The 20,402-nt window shown below is 48.0% G+C and overlaps 1 protein-coding gene across 6 annotated transcripts in view; it reads right to left on the reverse strand.

Moving 5' to 3' along the window:
• The window catches only part of Inpp5b (inositol polyphosphate-5-phosphatase B), a 68,449-nt gene extending 48,802 nt beyond the window's left edge, over positions 1-19,647 (reverse strand). Inside the window, exons 1-7 of one of the 6 annotated variants that reach the window (XM_048434471.3) lie at positions 19,505-19,647; positions 18,871-18,996; positions 18,436-18,530; positions 15,058-15,155; positions 14,879-14,908; positions 13,168-13,278; positions 7,231-7,371 (exon numbers count right to left, since the gene is read on the reverse strand). In XM_048434471.3, the coding sequence (XP_048290428.2) occupies positions 7,231-7,371; positions 13,168-13,278; positions 14,879-14,908; positions 15,058-15,155; positions 18,436-18,530; positions 18,871-18,927 (532 nt within the window). In that variant the 5' untranslated portion in view covers positions 18,928-18,996; positions 19,505-19,647. Of the gene's footprint in view, positions 1-7,000; positions 7,095-7,226; positions 7,372-11,135; positions 11,271-13,167; positions 13,279-14,878; positions 14,909-15,057; positions 15,156-18,435; positions 18,531-18,870; positions 18,997-19,504 lie in introns of those variants that run through there. The other 5 variants (XM_048434470.3, XM_085686561.2, XM_048434473.3 and 2 more) reach the window with 5 other exon arrangements.
• Between the last annotated feature and the right edge of the window lie 755 nt (positions 19,648-20,402).

Genomic DNA, 20,402 nt, shown 5'->3' on the forward strand with positions numbered 1-20,402 from the left:
GTCTAAAAACCACATTTTGCACGCTGAGTCTTGAATTCAAAATCTAGTTTGTACCCTGAACAAATTTAATTAGGCAAACAAGAACTAGAAACAACCAGCCATGCTTTCAAAGACAGACTCCAGAGCAATCACCAGACAACTCAGGTCAGGAGTGATGCGCTATTACAGGTGACCTGACTTTTCCTCCAGGCTCTCTTCAGCAGGCCTTCTGTGAACTGTCTGTGGTCTGGTGATAAAGCTGAAAGACAAGTGGGAAGAACAAGCCAGGAGGCGGGGGAACAGGAGGCGGGGGAACGGGGTGCGGAGTGGTTCACAGAGCGGGCAGAGCATGCTGCTTGTGAAGACTACAATGTGCAGTTTCCTCAGCTCAACCAAAGGCAGACTTTTCCCCTTTGAGAGTTTGAGACCTCAAACTCCTGATCTTCCTGCCCCACTTCCCATGTGCTACAATTACAGGCATGCGCCACATCTGGCTGGCGTAGACAGACCTTTCCTTGAGCACCTGCTGATGCAAAACGTCAAGAACAACAAGTTCAAGTTTATAAAAAACGGAGCCAGGGTTGAAGACATGACTCTTGTTGCTGACCGTCTAATCCCCAGGATCCATATGGTGGAAGGAGAGAACCAAATTGTCCTCTGACCTCCACACTTGCTCCATGCTTGTACAAACACACGCAGACAAATTTTTCAAAAACACGGCCTAGCACCGGGCAGTGGTGGCACACACCTTTAATCCCAGATTTGGGAGGCAGAGGTAGGCTGATCTCTGTGATTTCAAAGTCAGCCTAGTGTACAGAGTAGGTTCAGGACAGGCTCCAAAACTACAGAGAAACCTTATCTCAAAAAACCAAAAAAGAACATTTGAAGTGAATAAAGGTTGAGTCGTGGTGTGGATGAGACTAGAGAGGCCAGCTGTGGTGAAGCTGTGTAGGACCTGAATGCCACTAAGGGACCTGAACTTTACTCCGTAGGCACTAGGGTGTGAAGCAATAGTCACCGTCAGACACTACGAGTGGCCTGTGATACAAGGTGTGATTTAAGGAGACCCCAGAGGGAGAGAGAAAGGCTGGTGGGAGAACAACTGTCTAGATGAGCAAGGTGCTAGGTTTGATGCCCAGAACTGGGGGGTGGGGAAGAAGAGCTAGGGGGAAGACTACTAAGGGGTCACTGCAATTGTTTAGGTAAGAATGAACTCAAACAGTGCGCAGTGTGAAGCACGCCTTTAATCCCAACACTCAGGAGGCAGAGGCAGGCAGATCTCTGAGTTGGAGGCCAGCCTGGTCTATGGAAGGAATTCCAGGACAGCCAGGATCTGCAGTTCTTACCATGAAACCATTCCTGGATAGGTTCAGGACATCTCCAGGGTCTAAGCTCTTCTGGGTAGGCATAGACAACCTCTGTTTCCCAAACAAAAGTACCCCTAAGTACACATTCCTCCTTCCAGAAAGCAAACGTTTACTCCCGTTTTACAAATGCAAGAATGGTAGTCAAGGGGTTGGGGAGGAAACGGCTCAGTAGGTCAGAGCACTTACTGTACACACATGAGGACAAACATGAGGACCAGAGTTTAGATTCGCACACCCACAGAAAAAGACAGGCATGGCTGTGTAGGTTGTAAGTTCAGCACTGACTAGAAAGGGCCCAGGACACAAGAAAATTGCTGGAACTCAATGGTCACCAGCCTAGCAGAAAAACAGTGAAAATTCAGGTTCAATGAGAGAGAGCCCTTGTCTCAAGAATGAGGCAGAAAGCAATGGAGGGGGATACCTTACACCCTCTTCCAGCCTCAGCACACCTACAGAGGCATCTGTATACTCCACACACATGTATACACACAGGCATACACCACATACACACACCAAGGAAAAAGAAAGTAAGAAAAGGACAGTTGAGACAGGTCACTAATGTCTACCAAGAAGCAACAGTTTTCATCTTTAAAATACCCAGGCCATTTAGACACAGACTTTGCATTATCAAAATGCAAAGAATGAAAGTCTCTTCTTTTTACATATACTAGCTTCAGTTCATATATGGATCATCTGTAAAGTCCACAAAATTATGAAAAGTACTTTTTCATTCTTGTTCTAGTGCTGGGGATTCAGAATCTTGCACATGCTAGCAAGCTAGTATCTATGTAGCCTCCCTAGTAATGGGATTACAGACGTGTGCTACCATTTCCAGCTATTTTTGTTTTTATTGAAATTTTTTGTTTGTTTGTTTTTTGTTTTTGTTTTTTGTTTGTTTGTTTTTATCAAGACAGGGTTTCCCTATCCTGAAACTCATCCTATAAACCAGGTTGGCCTCGAACTCACAAAGATCCACCTGCCTCTGCCTCCTGAGTGCTGGGATTAAAGGTGTGCACTGCCGCTGAACTACCACCCAGCTATTTTGTTTTTGTTGTTGTGTTTTTGTTGTTATAGTGTATTTGAGGCAACAACACACACACACACACACACACACACACACACACACCAGTTTCTATGCCCCAACATTGTCCTTCCTCTAGTAAATATTGATGCTTCCCTCTTCCTGAACTGCCAGGCCCTGAGGGTTTCTGTATAAAGCCCCATTTCTAATTGAGTGGGTCATGGCTCTTGTTCCAGGCAAGGCATTGTAAAATTCCAAAACCAACTGTTTTCTTAAGAAAACAATTAAGGAGGTTTGCCCGTTGTAGAAACAAGAGGCTGAATGGGACAAGGAAGAAAAATGGAGACAGAAATAACAAAAGGAAGAAAAGTACCGTTTTGTTTAAAGAAACAGGTGGCTCAAAATAAATCCATTTGTTTAGGGACCCGAAGAACTTCCTACAACTACGGACATGATGGGCAGTACTTCCACCTCAAGGATAAACACAAGGCAAATTCATCTGCTCCACACTGAAAGACTGTATCGGTCACACAGGTTTTACTTATTAATACAGAGAAGTCAGATGAAAGAAACAGAAAAGCAGCCCACAGGCTATTTTTTTAAACATTCTCTGTGACTCTGGTAATCTAGGTTGCCCTTTATGCTACCCTGAGATATAAATAGCAGTCACTTCCTTTCACAGGCCAGGCAGAGTTTAATGCTTTGCTTCCTGGGCCCAGGGGAAAATATTCATAACATACGTCAATGAGAATTTGGATACAGGGCTGGAGCAAGAGCTCACTCAGGCAGTAAGGTGTCTGCTACAGAAGCGTAAGGACCTGAGTTCGACCCCCAGCAGCCACGTAAAACACCAGATGTGATGGCTTTCACCTGTAATCCCAGGGCTGGGGAGGCAGAGAAAGGAGGATTCCCGGGACTCTATAGCCAGTCAGCCTAGACTAATCAGAACTCCAGACCAATGAGAGACCCTGTCTCCAAAAACAAGATGGATGGCTCTTGGGGAACAACACCTGGGGTGACCTATAGCCTCCAAACACACACACACACACACACACACACACACACACACACACAGCTGCCTAACTTCAAATCAGCTAGAAGAAAAGAAAACACCAAAATTGGTTGTTAGCACATTGTTGATTTTTAAAATTACATTTATTCCTTTATCTGTTATGAATCTGTGTGTGAGTACAGGTGTGTGATGTGAGTGGGCACAGGCATGCCACAGTGCAGGTGTGGCCGTCAGAGGGCAATCTGTGGGAGTCAGTTCTCTCCTTCTACCATGTAAGTGCCAGGGGTCAAACTCAGGCCATCAGGCTTGGTGGCCAGTGCCTTTACCCAACGGGTCACTTTACTGGACCCCAGCTCCTGTTCTTGTTATTGCCACTTGGTTAGATTACCCCACGGGACTTCAGCTGTTTCCTTTCCCCGTATTGCTCAGAATCCTCTGGAACACAACTCCAGGTCTCTGCCGTGAACCCAGACGGAAATGCTAGTGAACTTTTTACAAAATTACTCGGATGGCACTGAGCCCCATGCAGCCTCCCCAGTGGGACTGAATGAGTTAAGAGGCTCTTTGGTTGCCAGACAGTGATAATGAGACATTCCTCCCAAGCCACACTCTGTTCTTATTAAGGAAGGAAAGAGCGTCCCAAAGTTAAGAGCAATAAAGAAGTAATGAAGCAGATCAGCTACTGTCTCAAACAGTGACCTGTTGAAAGTCCAAACAAGACCATGGTGCTCCAGAAAGCAAGAGCAGCAGCCACTGGGATTCCACACCACAGCCCGGCACCTAGACACCCGTGACGCTGAAGACACAGACTTAGGAACTAGCTCTGTGCCGGGCGCTGGTGGCACATACCTTTAATCACAGCACGTGGGAGGTACTGGTGGATCTCTGTGAGTTCGAGGCCAGCCTGGCCTACAAAGTGAGTTCCAGGACAGGCTCCAAAGCTAGAGAAACCCTGTACCAAAAAATTAAAACAAACAAACAAAGAAAAAAAAAGAACTAGCTCCATCTCTTTCCCCACTACAGCCCCATCAAGTCACTCCGGAGCTCCCTTGCTTAGATCTTGGCCTGATGTCTGCATGTGTCTACGGAGTTCTCACCTCCCTCCTTGTTTGAGACAGTCTCTTGCTTATCCCTGAATAGAGCAGGATACGTGGCCTTCGAGCTTCTGGAGGTTCTCCTGATGCCACCTCCCCATCTCACCACAGGAACCCTGCGATTACAGAAGCCGTGACGGTATACCTGGTTCTACTCCTGGCTCTACATGGGATTCCGGAATATGAACTCAGGTCCTCGTACGTGTGCGGTGAACACTTTACTCATTAAGCCATCTCCCCGGCCTCTTGAATTAAGCTGACACAAACCAAAGAAAGGAGCTTGGGAGAAAGAATGACTGAAGTGAGATCTTCCTCTAACAAGGAAAAGGGATGCAGTGAAAACAAGATTCACCTTGCCCCCCCAAAAATCTAGACCTTCCAGATGCCTTTGTTTACCCTACAAAGCCCACCCTGCTGCTAGACGGAGCCTTTGCCTCCTCAGCCCTACTTACACGGGAGACTTTTCTCCATCAGGATGTCAGCTCCTGAAGAACAGCTGCTTTACCTGTTGTTGTTTGAGCCTCTTTTGGGCTTTTGTTGTTTATTTTTCAAGACAGGGTTTCTCTATGTAGCTCTGGCTGTACTGGAACTCATTCTGTAGACCAGGCTAGCCTCGTACTCACAGAGATCCACCTGCCTTTGCCTCCCTGAGTGCTGAGATTAAAGGTGTGTGCACCACGGCCTGGCCTGTTTTGGTTTTTGTTGCTGCTTTAGTAAGATGGTGTCTCATTTCCTGTAGTCCAACTGACCACTGGCCTTGAGCTCACAGGTATGCCTAAAGATAACTCTAAATTCCTAGTCCTGCTGGGATTATAGGCATCTGCTACCACACCTGGCTATAAACAGCACTGAGAGGGAGAGGCAGCATTCTGCCCCGGGTTAGTTCCCCAGGTTTTGGGGAAGTGGGTATTTTGACAGTCTACACATGGCAAGAATCAAAATCCACTATTTGTTTCCACTGAGGCTGAATCTACTGGTGCATCCAGAGGTGGCCCAAAGGGTTCCTTCCATCTCTTACAGAAGAAGCAACTCTCTGTGGATGCCAGAGCAACTCTGTGACCCAAACAAAACAGGGCCTTGGTTGGATACCATTCTTTCCAATCTCAACAGCAGCAACCTAGCGGCTACTCACGTAATCTCACACACTGTTGGGTATTATGACGGGGATGAATCTTTTGAATTAAAAATCAAAGCAAAGTCCACCATGTGGCCAGTTTTTCCTTTGTGAAGCGAAATGAATGCTTCTGCGACCAGGGCACATTTCTCCCCCTGGGGCAGATAACCCTTTCCAGAGCTGGCTGGCCTGATTTCTCATGCTCTATCTCTCTCTACTAGAAGCCCCAAAACTCCCATGCCCAGGACCCACCTCTTGGCGCTGCCACTGGGCCTGTTCTCCACTGAATGGCATTTCTGGTTCATCTTAAAAACTCCCCAGTGCCAGTACCACAAGCCAGCAGGTAGTGGAAACTGAAGCAACAGGCGCACAGTGGGCCTTGAGATAAGCCCTAGAGGCGCACGCACTATCTGTGCCATGGCGGGGGGGGGGGGGGGGGGGGGGGGGGGGGCCCTTCGGTGCCATCGCTGTAGTTTCGAGGAAGGAAAGGCTGAGGAAGTCCTCTGCTACCTAGCTTCCTCTCGTTTTTACAAACACTTGCCCAACGTGTCACCTCGCCCCACTCCTCATACTTTCCAAGTCTTGTCATTGCAAATGTCCTGGCCCAAACCATACTTGACAAGGCCACTTGACAGGCTTTTCATCGCCAGCAGAGGACGGACAGGAGTGGTAGAAATGGGGATTCGGGATTGCGCCAAGGCCTCAGGAGCCTGATGCTTCGTGGACAACACCTTGGGAAAAAAACAACCAGCAGCGAGCCCTAAACCATAGGGCTGACCCAAATTTCAGCCCCGAGCCTCTCTCTCCCTCTGCAAAGGACAATATCGGGTTCAACAATTAGCCTTTGTGCCACACATTATCCAACCAATGGACAAGTGGCAAAAAACGTAGTTGGGTTCACCTGTCACCTCATCCCCGAGGGCCACCCCTGAGGGTCTCACGATAGCCAGGGCTCCCCTGCGCTCCGGTTACGTGCGCGGGCCACTCTGTCCCAGCGGCTGTGGCGCACAGGGAGCGCCAGCACACACGGCACCTCATGCGAAGACGATTCTTGTCACCGTCGCGCACACCCCCCCGACACTCGCCACCCTCGCAAGGCCAGGACGGAGGAACTACCTCGGCTGGAGAAACCGAAACGACGAGAGGCATAACAAGCAGTCCGAGGTCACGCACCCGGCCACTAACGCGACTTCCCTAAACCCTCTGCCTCAGGATTCCCGGGTACCCGCGGACCACCGGCCTGTCGCCCTCTCGCCCGGCGGAGAGTAACTTCCCAGCAGAACTTGAGCCTTAGCATCCCCCCGCCTCGCCCGTGGTCAAGAGCTCGACCTTCGTCCCACAAGGCCATTGGCTGACCCGCCAGTCCTCCCGAAAGCCCGACACCGCAGCCCCGCTCCGCAGTGACCGCCCAACCTGCACAGTCGCGCTCCCGAAAGCCGCCGCCCGCCGACATTTCCCAGTCTGCTTCCTCAAGCGCTTCATCCCGCCGCCCGCTCTCCGTCCTCCCACGGGCCCGCCCCCGTGCGCCTCCTCTGCCAATAGAAATACCGATTCCTCCGTGGTCCCGCCCCCCCAGGCAGAATGCTGCTACTAAAGCAAGATATCCTCCAATCCTCGCCGTGCGTTCCGAGACTGATACCTGCCTCCTCCAATAAGCGTGCACCCGCTCGGGGTACCCGGGTCCGAGTTCCACTCGCGCGGTTTCAGCGACTGGGCTTCTGGCTCTGCGCACCTGTATCTAGACAGCCACAGGAACTCGGGATCCCGCGTCTCAGAATCAAAACCTGCGGCAGGGACAATGGAGCACAGACTGAGCCACGGGTTTGAAAAACCGGCTGTGCTTCTGTAAGACTATGTGTGGTGGAGACTCTTCGAGCCCACTTTCTTCTTGTTCAGCGTGGATCGGAAATCAAATGCATTTAACAGAAATGAAGATGAAAGTGCTCTGCCAAAGCAGGACTGCGTCATTATCCAACGAACTTTATTAGGTAGGGAACTATTATCCTAATTTTATAGAGAAGGCAACTAAGTTCAGAAGGGCTAAATGCAAGGCCACAAACTGGGTGTTAAGTAGGAGACTTAACCGGATGCGGGCACTGAAGAATGGGCTGGGGGATCTAACTACCGCCAACCTCCATCTGCAACTTCCTGGCCACTCCAGATAACCCAGATATAAGCTATAATGAAATATACCATTAAGACTAGCTCTCTGGGAACCTTGGGAGGTAGATAGGTAGAGAGCTTACTTAGCATGCACCAAGCGGTGGGTTCGATACCCAGTACCACATAAAACTGGTGTGTGTGTGTGGGGGGGGGGACACACCTCTAATTCCAGAACTCAGGACGTAGAATTGGGAGGATCAGAAATTAAGGACCAGCCTGGGCTACACTCATGTAATCTCAGCATTTACAAAGCTGAGGCAGGAAGATTGAGACTTTCAGGCCACCCTGAGCAATATAGTGAAATAATCTTGTCTACAAAAAAAAAAAAAAAAAAAAAAAAAAAAAGACAACTTTAATCCCAGCACTCGGGAGGCAGAGGCAGGCGGACCTGTGAGTTAGAGGCCAGCCTGATCTATAAGAGCTAGTTTCCAGGACAGGCTCCAAAGTTTCAGAGAAACCCTGTCTCGAAAAACCGGAGGGGGGGAGGGTGGAACAAGACAACCTTCTGGTACACCTAACTCGATTGGCACTCTCCTCTCCAGAAATTCCTGAGCAACCTTTGCCTCTGACTCCCAATCCCTGGCATTAACCCTTCTTGCTAAACCCTTCTTGCTGTCCTGCCTGCTCAGCTTGTAGAACTGCATGAACCAGACCCAGCTGAATTGGATTTGCAAGGACATCATACTGAGGAGACCTAAGCTCAAGTCTTGGGCTGTGTCATGGCTGGACACTGCTTTCAAATTGTTTTCAGTGTTCCTTAGTACCAACTCACAGCCAGCCTCAGCTGACTGTCACAAAACCCCTAGAGTATTAGGTAAGGCAAGTTTATCTCTCCCTTTCCATCGAATAGATCATAAACAAAGGCCTGAAGAAGTAAAAGAACCACCCATGTTCTTATACAGGAAGTGGCTGAGCTGGGGTCTCAGCTAAAACTGTTGCATTCTGTGGGCTTTAGTGTCAAAACCTATCTTGTTACTTCAGCTCCTGAATGGTCTCAGGTGACGTGTCTTACATTTTCTGTGTCAGCTTATACACAACACTTAAAAGCCCCTCTCTTTTTTTTTTTATTTATTTATTATGTATACAGTATTCTGTCTGCATGTATGCCTGCAGGCCAGAAGAGGGCACCAGACCCCATTACAGATGGTTGTGAGCCACCATGTGGTTGCTGGGAATTGAACTCAGGACCTTTGGAAGAGCAGGCAATGCTCTTAACCTCTGAGCCATCTCTCCAGCTCCCCTCTCTCTCTCTTTTTTTTTTTAATTATTTTACTTTATTTGTTGAGACAGGGTCTCATTATGTAGCTCTGGCTGTCCTGGAAATGGCTATGTAAACCAGGCTGGCCTTCAATTCACAGAGGTCCACCTGCCTCTGCCAACTAAGTACTGGGATTAAAGGTGTGTACCACCATACCTGGCCATTACTAGTCTCTTTAATTACAAAATTGGAATCAGTGGGCAAGACTAGACTATTGGGGTTACCAGATCTAGGGCTTTTGTTAAAACTTGGGTCATGAATAAAACGTTCCTTACTACTATTACTCCACACGTGAAAAAAATAAGTATGGTTTGTTTTGCATTATCTAGATAGCTAGAAAAAATGTCTAGCATACAGTAGGTACTCATTAACGTGAGTGTTCCCTTCTTTACTTGTTTCTTGACCAAGACACTGCCTTACCCAGAGAGGATTAATGAGGACAGCCTGATTCCTTCACTTGGAGCTCATCCTGGACCCCAATCCCTTCATATGGAAAGTATAAGTGTTGACTGGTGGATAGCCAAAGATCTGTCCCTGTCACCCAGGTTCCTTGTCGTGATGGTCAGAGAAATAAGAGTTAGTACATAACTTCCCTCTTGCTTACCCCAGGCAGGATGTGGACCCTCAAGGAAAGAACAAGGAAGAGAGTAAGAGATCTGGAAGACAGACACTCAAGCCTAAAAGTAACATATCCTTAATCAATCAATCTCTCACTCTCTACATCTCTGTCTGTCTGTCTCTCTCTCTCATACACACCCACACTTCTCTTAATAATTCATTTGGCTTCCTAATTCCTTCACTTGCACATACTGTGCACACACACACCCCTCTCTGAACAGTGCACCTCTCTGAAGTGCAACTTCACAACCACCTCAGCCTCGTACCTGGATGGGCTACACATGCTCCCACCTCTGAACAATAGTGTTAGTTCCCCCACCTCTGATATCAATCACATTTAGACAGTTTTCTATTCAGTCCTACTCCCAATCTGTCTACACGTGAAAGATAGAAGGCCTGACCCAGCCTGAACTAGTGTGAGTGCATTGGCAGTAAGGTGACATTGTATCCTCTATAATCCTTTAGAGAAAAGTCTCTACTTACCATCTTATGTCTGTGCACAGTTGGAAATGCATATGATTAAAATCAAGAGGCATTATGGGAAGGGGTATGCATAGTAGAAAAAAATGAATATATGAATAAATGAATATAAACCTACCAATCAAAATAGAGAACCACCCAAACTACACCCCTTAGTAACAACTTCCTTCTAACACTAGGCTGTAGCACAGGGCCCTTGAGTGCCCCTACTCAGGCAGCCCACTCTCAGTCTCGACAGTGTCTCCCTCTACAGCTTTCGCTACCTTTGCTTTGCTGAAATTAGCTTGCTTCTTTTGCAAATCCATGGGAGCCCTTCTTTTGAGTTCTTTGGACAAGAGGCCAAGAACCTGGAAACACCAAGCCCAGACCCTGACCACAGGTAACAACACTGCACTCTGTTCATCCACTCAGCAAGTGTTTCTCTCATGGCCAGTATGTACAGGCTCTACTCTGATCAGTTGGGATAAAGCTGTCCACACAAACTCACAGCCCCATGGTACCTTTGACCTCATCGGAATGATTTCCTCGCTATCTCTCTAACCTTTCTTCCCCAGTCCCATGGCCATGTCCCTGGTCTAAGCCTCATTTTTAAAAACCAATTTATTTTATGTGAATGAATGTTTTGCCAGCATCTAAACATGTGTACCAGCCGGGCGGTGGTGGCGCACGCCTTTAATCCCAGCACTCGGGAGGCAGAGGCAGGCGGATCTCTGTGAGTTCGAGGCCAGCCTGGTCTACAAGAGCTAGTTCCAGGGCGGGCTCCAAAGCTACAGAGAAACCCTATCTCGAAAAAAATAAAAATAAATAAATAAACATGTGTACCTTGCAAATCTCGGTACCTAAAGAGACCAGAAAAGGGTATCAGGTCCCCTAGAACTAGAGCCACAGATAGTTATGAGCTGCCATGTAGGCCCTGGGACTCACACGAGGGCCTCTGCAAGAGCAACTGGTGCTCTTATCTCAACTGCTAAGCGGCCTCTCCAGCCCCCTAAGCCTCATTCTTTATGCCTGATCCATGGTGGCACATACCTTCTTATTGTTCTACTGCTTTCCCTGCTCCAGCTTCTCACGGCCCTCCATACATGTTGCCAGAAGGGCTTCTCAAACTTGCAAAGCTTATTGGAAACATTTGGAAACTCTTGTAAGGCCTCTGCCCAAGCTATAGGGCAGAGTCCAAGCCCCTCTGTACTTTGTTACTCTTCATAGGCTGCCCTTTGCTAGCTTCTCCTGGCTCAGCTCTCTCCACACCTTTCCAAGTTCAGTCCCTCCAATTGCTCCTCCCCTAAGCCCCGCTGCCCTTTCCCCTCCTTTTGCCTGACTGGGGGGAAAAATGCTTGCTCTTCCTTATAGTCTGGGCTTCAACATCACCTCCTCCAGGAAGCTGTCTCTGAACAGTTTACGTAGAAAGAAAGATATCGGCCAGGGAAGCCCTGGAGCAAAAGCCTCAGGATCCAGAGGACATCTAGCCAGTCCTGGATCACCTAGGATGCACCCGCTGTTTACTAGCTTGCTAGTCATATAGGCAAGCAGGGCACTTGCCCTCACTAAGCCTGAGATGCTGTTAATACCTACCTAGTAAAGTTATGGAAAAGATTAACTGTCTTGGAAAAGAGTCTAAACCGGGTGGTGGTGGCACACACCTGTAATCCCAGCACTCAGGAGACAGAGGTAGGCAGATCTTTGTGAGTTCAAGGCCAGCCTGGTCTGCAGAAAGAGTTCTAAGACAGCCAGGGATGTTACACAGAGAAACCCTGTCTGGAAAAACAACAAGGAAGTAACAATGAAAGGGTTGGAACTATATTTCAGTAGGGTAGCGCTCTAGCCTGCGCTAGGCCTGCTTTGATGCCAGCACTATAAAACCCAGGCATGGGGACCCGCACCTGTAACCCTAGCACTGGAGAAGTAGAGCTATGAGGATCAGGCGTTCAAAGCTGGTCTATATGAGACCCTGTCTAAAGAAAACTAAGTAAGTACGTTTGGACCTGTACTCCTAGCATTTTGGAGGTGGAGGCGGGAAGATCAGAGGTTCCGTGTCATCCTCAGCTGGATAGCAGGCTTGAGGCAGCCCTGGGCTAAAAACAAAGTTTGAGCCAGTTATAGTGGCACACACCTTTAGTCCTAGCACTCAAAGGCAGGGGCAGGTAGATCTCTGTGAGTTCGAGGCCAGCTTGGTCTACAGAACAAGTTTCAGAAAAGACAGGGCTACACAGAGAAACCCTGTCTCAAAAAATAAAACAAAAAAATAAGGTTGACTTTTGGAGGATTTCTAGTTTTTATTTCCACATTAGGGTTGCCCAACCTGAATTATTATTATCCCTACCTACAACCACTACTAACAATCATAAAATTATTATCTTATTATTTTACGATTTAGAGGTAAAGTTTTCCTGCTTATAGAATAACAATTAAACTCCTTAACCATTCAAGGCTCTATAATTCTTGGCCTGATTTCCTTTTACCCCCTAAAGCCAATTTGTCTCCAAAGCCATCAACCCTCCTGACACATCTCTCGTGAGATGCTTGGAGCCAAAAGGTAATGTGGGCAGTTACAATAGGAGACAAACCCTCCGTACACTCCTGCAGAGACAAGATGTTAGCTTTAAAGGAACTCCTCCGTAATGGCACTGGGTGAGCACCTGAGCCCCAGCGCCTGGCAGCATGAATTTGCATAGTAACTCTGGTTCTGTGCTCTGTATACAAACACTCCTCTGCTTGCCTGGCTAAACAAATTCTGTCAAGTGATCACTAACGTCTCTCTGCTGGGTCAAAGCTAGACTTTTTTTTCTTTCTTTTTTTTTTTTTTCAGCTGCAGTGGGGAACAGAGTAGAGTTTAAGGGCAGAGTACATTTGACAGACTTTTCTTAGTTGTAGCTATGGATATAGAGAATTTGGGACTGCCAGCTAGCTTGGAAGAAGCCCCATATCCTCAGAGTCATGGCCCAGTTAACACTCAGGTTCAGAAACCCAAAACAGTGAAACAAAGGCCGGCCAGCTGTGGTGACACACGCCTGTAGTGTCTCCAGCCAACACCATCTTCCCTGGAAATCTGGCTCTTCCCTACCTGGACAGGCTCTGGCAACTTCCTGGAGGAACGTTCTGGTGTGTGAGCCAAAGGGTAGCTGGAATACAAGCCTTAGCTCAGCTGTGTCCAGTTGTACCGTCACATCAGAGCCTGTAGAGAGGAGGCAAGAAGTGAGGCCACCAGAAGCTAAGGACTAAAATGTGCTTTAAAGAGTGGAATCTCAGCGGGGTGGTGGTGGTGCATGCCTTTAATTCCAACACTTGGGAGGCAGAGACAGGCAGATCTCTGTGAGTTCAAGGCCAGCCTGGTCTACATAGTGAGTTCCAGGACAGCCAGAGCTACACAGGGAAACCCTGTCTTGGAAAACAAAAAAATGAAGAAGAGGAGGAAGAGCGAGCTCTGTGGTGACAACCGGTGATGTCTGAGGTGATGGAAGGCACCGGGAGGACTTAAATGCAGTGACAAGCGGGTGAGGGATGGAAACAGCGGGTAGTGGGGACACAGTCTGACTCAGGGTCTCAGTTACCACAGTATGGGTATCAGGAAAGTCTCCTTTTTTATTACATTTATTTATTTGTGTGTGTGTGTGTGTGTGTGTGTGTGTGTGTGTGTATGCACGCACGTGCTCACACGTGCATGCTCACACATGTGTGTCACAGCTAGGGCACAACTTCCAGAAACTAGTTCTCTCAGTCTACCAAGTGGGTTCTGGGACTCAAACTCAGGTAGTCGCTTAGCAGCAAGTATCCTTCTCCACTAAGCCATCCTACCAACCCAAGCATTTTCTTTTTTGTTGTTGGATTTTGAAACAGAGTCTCAGTCTATAACTCTGGCTGGTCTAGAACTCACTGTAATCCCAGCCTCGGCCTCCGACTTTGGAGGCCCTTCCCTTATGCCCCTTGAACCTTGACTCCTCCCCCAGGAAAGGCCAAAAGCACTCCCACGGGCTATTTAAACTGCTCCCCAGGGGGGCTGGAGAGATGGCTCAGAGGTTAAGAGCATTGCCTGCTCTTCCAAAGGTCCTGAGTTCAATTCCCAGCAACTACATGGTGGCTCACAACCATCTGTAATGGAGTCTGGTGCCCTCTTCTGGCCTGCAAGCATATACACAAACAGAATATTGTATACATAATAAATAAATAAATATAAAAAAAATAATAAATAAATAAATAAATAAACTGCTCCCCAGAAAATAAACGCATGGTTTCCCTCTTCCTCTCCGGTGGTCCTGTTGGCAGCTTCCCGTTTCCCCTCAGGGCCAGCCGGGAGTGCAGGTGTCTAATTAAGCCTGGATATCTTTTTTTTTAATATTTATTTATTTATTATGTATACAATATTCTTGTCTGTGTGTCTGCCTGCAGGCCAGAAGAGGGCATCAGATCTCATTTTAGATGGTTGTGAGCCACCATGTGGTTGCTGGGAATTGAACTCAGGACCTTTGGAAGAGCAGGCAATGCTCTTAACCGCTGAGCCATCTCTCCAGCCCCCGCCTGGATATCTTTTAATTTGGCCTGATTTTGGTTTGATTGGGATTATTTTATGTCGGTGGAGTGGCTCAGTTAGGAAATATTCCTAACACTTACTACATCATCCAGGCAAGGCAATCCCCCTACCTCAACCTTCTACATGCTAGGATTCCTGGCACATAGCATCACACCCACTGAGGAATGTTCTCATTTACACCTTTCTCTCTGTCTTAAGATTCTGTCCCAGTGCCCCAGCAGGAACCCAGATTGAAAAGACTACTCACCAAGGATGTAGAGTTCACCATCTGGGGACACTGAGGGAGGGAAATGAGAATGCCTTTAGCAATTCAGCACCCCTGTCTCACGTCCTCCTCCATCCCTCCCCGCCCCTATAGTAGGGGCAGAGATGATGGAGATGGGGGATCAGAAGAGAGTCATTCATGTCACCCAGCCCGACTAGCACCTTCTTCCAGCGTAAAATCTCTTGAGAGTGGTACTATCTGGTCCAGGGATACATCGTCTCCTGTGATGGCCATCCTCCGGTGTGTATACAGGAAGAGACTGAGGACACAAAGCAGAAGAGATACACTTTGTAGTCTTGGTATAATCTTTTCGTATGTAAAAATGTCCTTCCAAGGGCCTGGAGAGATGGCTCAGCGGTTAAGAGCACTGACTGCCCTTCCAGAGGACATGGGTTCAATTCCCAGCACCCACATGGCAGCTCACAACTGTCTGAAGATCCAGTTCCAAGGGATCTGACACCCTCACACCAATGCACATAAAAAATAAATAAATAAAGTTAAATAAAGCAAGCATGTAAAAAAAAAAAAATGTCCTTCCTCACTGGCCTAAGGCACCTTCTGATTGACTTAATAAAGAGCTGATTGGCCAATAGCTAGCCAGATAGGATTTTTGGGCAGAGATAGGAACTCTGGGGAAGAATATGAGCCGGCAGATTCACCAGCCAGATTCAGAGTAAGTTGGATGTGAGGTACTGAAAAGAGGTAATGAGCCACGTGGCGTGGCAGAATGTTTAATATAAATAGGTTAGTTTAAGGTTTTTTGTTTGTTTGTTTGTTTGGTTTTGGTTTTGGTTTTTAGTTTTTCCGAGAAAGGTTTTTCCTGTGTAGACCTCACTGTCCTGGAACTAGCTCTTGTAGACCAGGCTGACCTCAAACGCACAGAGATCCGCCTGTCTCTGCCTCCCGAGTGCTGGGATTTAAGATGTGCACCACACTGCCCAACCTAATTTAAGTTTTAAGAGCAAGTTGGTAACCAGCCTAAGCTAAGGCCAAGCTTTCATACTTAATAAGAAGTCTCTGTGTCATTATTCGGGAGCTGGCAGTCCAAAGAAAGGCCCGCAGCGTTGGAGTGCTTGTAGTTGAAGGGGCTCTAGAAGGCCTGAGTCTGGCAAGCATGGCTCTGGCAGGCTTTGCTCTTCCCCCATCCCCTCTACTTGCTAAACCTGAAGCCACGAATTCCTTACTGGTGCTTCCTCTCCCTGAGGCTGACCACCAGTGTCCAGTTATCAAAGTATTGAAGTCTAGCAACCAAAAGCCCCCTTTTGACTTCCTAATTAACATGCCCAACCAAAATTAAACACCTCATCCTAATATGGGGTTTCCCCTTTTGCCCTTATAAACTGTTGTTTGCCTATGGTCCGCATCTGTCTCCCCTCCAGATGCAATCCTTTATCCCTCTGGGAAAACATCCCTTCCCCTCTCCTTTGCCTTTTGCCTTCTCCCTACCCTCTATCTCCTGTCTTTGTTTCTTTTCCCTGCCCTTTGGCCCTCGGAGGCAAATAAGTCTCCTTTGTGCGGAGAACTTGGTCTTGGGGTGTCTTGTGCCAATACTTCTTTAGTGGTAACCTGTAGGTCCCTAGTGTGTGGCTGGCAGTGCCCTAGTCGTACTTGTGCCTCAAGCCTTCTCCATCCACGGTGCCCAGAAAAGCTGTAGTTTGTGGATGAGGTCATCAAAACATAACTCCTCACAGCTGGAAGAAAATCCGATTTGGTGCCATCTAGCACGTGAGTGACAGGAACAGTGTAAACCTAGGAAGCCGATTCAGCTCTCTGGACTTCAGTTTCCCCACCTATCAAGTTGGAGCGGCAGATCAGAAAATGTCGAAAGCCCCCTTCCTCCTGGCTCTGAGACCCTGAGGTTCACTTACAAGCTGTAAGACCTTCACAGGTATTATTTACTCCCTCTGCTCCTGTGGAATTTGCAGTGTTGCTAGGCAACACTGAATGAACATTTTTTTCAAAACAGGCTCTCTCTACGTAGCTTTGGCTGTCTTGGAACTCATTATGTAAACCAGGCCGACCTCGAATTCATAGGTGCCTGCAAGCCTCTGCCTCCCAAGTGTTGGGATCGAAGGCCTGTGCCACCATTCTCAGCCATTAATCTCTTTTTTAATATTTAAATTTTTATTGTGTAGCATATGTGACCCTCAGGTATCTTTCCTCAACCACTCTCCTCTCTTTAAAATTATTTTTTAAATTTATTCATTTAATGTTATGTGTATGGATATTTTGCTTCCATGTGTACTGGTGCCATATGTGTGCCTGCCTGCTGTTGGCAGAGGGCAGGAGAGGGTGTCAGATTCCCTGGAACTGGAGTTATTGATGGTTGTGGGTCACCATGTGCTAGGGAATTGAACCCAGGTTCTCTGAGAGACCAACAAGTGCCCTTAACCTCTAAGCCATCTCTCCAACCCCTACATTTCTATTTTTTGAGACAGAGTCTCTCAGTGAACCTAAAACACCTTGATTCAGCTAGACTAGCTAGCCAGTGAGCTTCAGGGATCCGCCTATCTCTCTATCTCCCCTAACTTCTTTAGGATTTATTTTTAGATGTGTGTGTATGTGTGTGTGTATGTGTGTGTGTGTGTATGTGCACGTGCGCCTCAAGTGTGCAGGTGCCCACGAAGACCAGAAGAGGGCATCTGAACCCATGGAGCTGAAGTTACAGGTAGCTGTGAGCCTGATGTAGGTGCCGAGAACCAAATTTAGGTCCTCTGCAGAAACAAATGTTCTTAACCAGTTAGCCATCTCACCACACCCCACACCCGAGCTTCTTCCATGGGTCCTGGAGATCCAAACTCGAGTCCTCATGATTGTGTGGCAGGCACTTCACTAACTGACCCATCTCCAGTTCTCCCTCTCTTTCTTTAAATATTTATTTATATTTTTTAACTCACTCGTGTGTGTGTGTGTGTATGCATACGTGCATGTGCGCACACACGCGTGCATATGCATGCACACATGCACACATGTGAGTGCAAGTGCCCATAGAGTCCAGAAGAGGGATTTATATCTCCTGGAATTAGAGTCACAGGGGTTATAAGCCACTAGATGTGTGTGTGGGTGCTAGGAACCAAATTCAGGTCCTCTGCGAGAGCAGTACACATTCTAACCACTGAGCAATCATCTCTCTCACTGTTAGCCTAGGCTAGCTTAGTTAGATTCACTATGTAGCCCAGGATGGCCTGGAACTTGTGACAGTCTTGCCTCAGCTTTCTGGGATTACTGGTGCGAGCTCCTACATCCAGTTCAGCCTTCTGATCTTTGCTCAGAGTAAACGCACTATGAAGATCACAGCGTCTGGATCTGAACTCAGGCACTCCCGCCAGCTCAGAATCTAGCCAGGTGTGATAACTGCCTCTTCTCTAGAAGCTTCCACGTTACATCTTGCTGATTACAAAGGGCTTAGAACGTGGTGTTCCAAGAATACTATCATTATGTTAATTACTCTGGGAGACTCAGACAGGATGACTGAAGTCAAGTTGGAGGACAGTGAAGAACAACCCTTGGCCTGCACAGGGCGAGCTGATCCTACTTACGCATGCTCCTGGGTGGCGTTTTCCAGCCGGCACCGCACCAGTCCCAGCAGGCGGCTCTGCCTGCTGTCTCCCTTACATAGCACACCTTGTACAGCCTGCTGCTCTGGGTGAAGGAAAACTGAAAGCCAAGAACAAGCCTCCCCCATCCCGCCCACTCCACTCACCACTGCCACGTTCCTCCCTCCCGCTCACTGTGTGACCTCAGCCAATTACTTCACTTCTCTGAGCCTTCCTCATCTGCAAAATGGGTATAATAATCCCCAACTTCACAGCTTGTTGGGAGGATATCTGCATATTTAAAGCACCTAGTAGAGAAACCAGAGCCATGTGAATACTTAGTAAATACTGGTTTACCGATTTCCGTATGGCTTAGAGAGAGAGAGAGCGGACAGATATTTCCACACCTTCCCTCCCACTTCCCAATGCCAAGGATATGATGGTGCAGTACTCCCCCTCAGCCAGCGTCTCCTGGATCGCCACAGACTGGTCCATGCTGAGCCGTCAAACTCCGGTGTAGGGCAGGTAGAACCCTCCCATGCTCAACAGAGCTGCTTCAGGGGGCTGTGGGGGTGGAAGGAGAGACCTTTGCAGAATCTGGGGCCTTCCTCTCTTTGCTACACTTTTTCTTTACGTTTCAAGGGAATGACTTTTCGCTCCTTTGACCCTTTGAGAAGGCAACCAGATGCTCCCAGTGGGGGTACAGTATACTTGCTGGTCCCTGGCTTCTGAGCATAGCTGTGACTCCCTCTGCAAGGAGCAGTTATGGTCCATCTGGCGCATCTCTGGGGAAGATTGGTAACGTGTCCAAATAGGCATAGGAGACAGACATCTCCTTATTCTCCGATAGGAGAGTCTTATAAAAGAGAAAAACCCAGTCCCACTCCTTTTTCCTTGGAGCATAGAAAAGTGTCCCGGTGCTCCTTGCCTCCACCGCACCCAGCAGGCCCCGTTGCATCAGCTGCAGGCCGGGGTGTCCATTCTGGTACCCACAGGACAGAGGCCCCAAAAGCCAGCCTGCAAGCGCCCTCCCACTCTGCACCTATTTCAGACCCTTGTCATTGCCGCCTACCTCCCAAGCTGTCACCGCTGAGCCGGTGGGACACCGATGTCCGGGACGAGGCAAAGGACTACATTTCCCAACGGCCCTGGCGTCACAGGATGGTCAGCCAGCCTGCAAGTCCCAGCATGCCCGAGTCAATCATTAGCCAGTGGGTGGGTCTCCCGCTTCAATGAGGATCTACCATCTAGAGCCTGGTATGGTGTCCAAACATACGCTGGCGTCCCAGTTCTGGACAGGCTGTCTGAGGAACGCCTTTCTCAGCGCACCAAATCAAAGGCAGAAGGAAGATGATCACGTTATCCTAACGGAAAGAATGTTAACTTTTATTTTCGAGTTAATTCCACCCTCAGCTTTTCACATATTTTATAGTTTCCTGAAACTCTTCTAAATGACTGCCCCGCCCTGATGTACTCCGAGACACCGTTTCTTTTTTCCAGGTGGAGAAACAACGGGACAGAGGAGTGAAGCTGCTTGACAAAGCCTGCAGCCAGCAAGTGCTGGGACTCAGAGGAAAGCCTGACTCCAATTCCTATGTCATTTTTCCCAGCTAGGAACTGCTGCGTGTTCTTCAGGCCTAACTAGCAAGCTCTTCCTGTCCGCCGATGGGACATGGAAGTGTGTGGAGGATACCATTCCTAGAGTGAAGGAGGGTGTGTCCTTCTTGGCTCTTTATTTACTTTTTTAAAGATTTTTTCCGTTATTTTTTTAATTAATTAATTATACAGTGTTCCGGGCACCAGATCTCATTACAGATGGGTGTGAGCCATCATGTGGTTGCTAGCAATTGAACTCAGGACCTCCGGAAGAGCAATCAGTGCTCTTAACCTCTGAGCCATCTCTCCAATCCTGTTTAGTTATTTTTTAAATTTGTGTGTATGTGTGTGTGCTTACATGAGTTTCTGTGCAC

The sequence above is a fragment of the Myodes glareolus genome, chromosome 3 (assembly GCF_982192425.1).
Source record: "Myodes glareolus chromosome 3, mMyoGla1.1, whole genome shotgun sequence".
NCBI lineage: Eukaryota > Metazoa > Chordata > Mammalia > Rodentia > Cricetidae > Myodes > Myodes glareolus.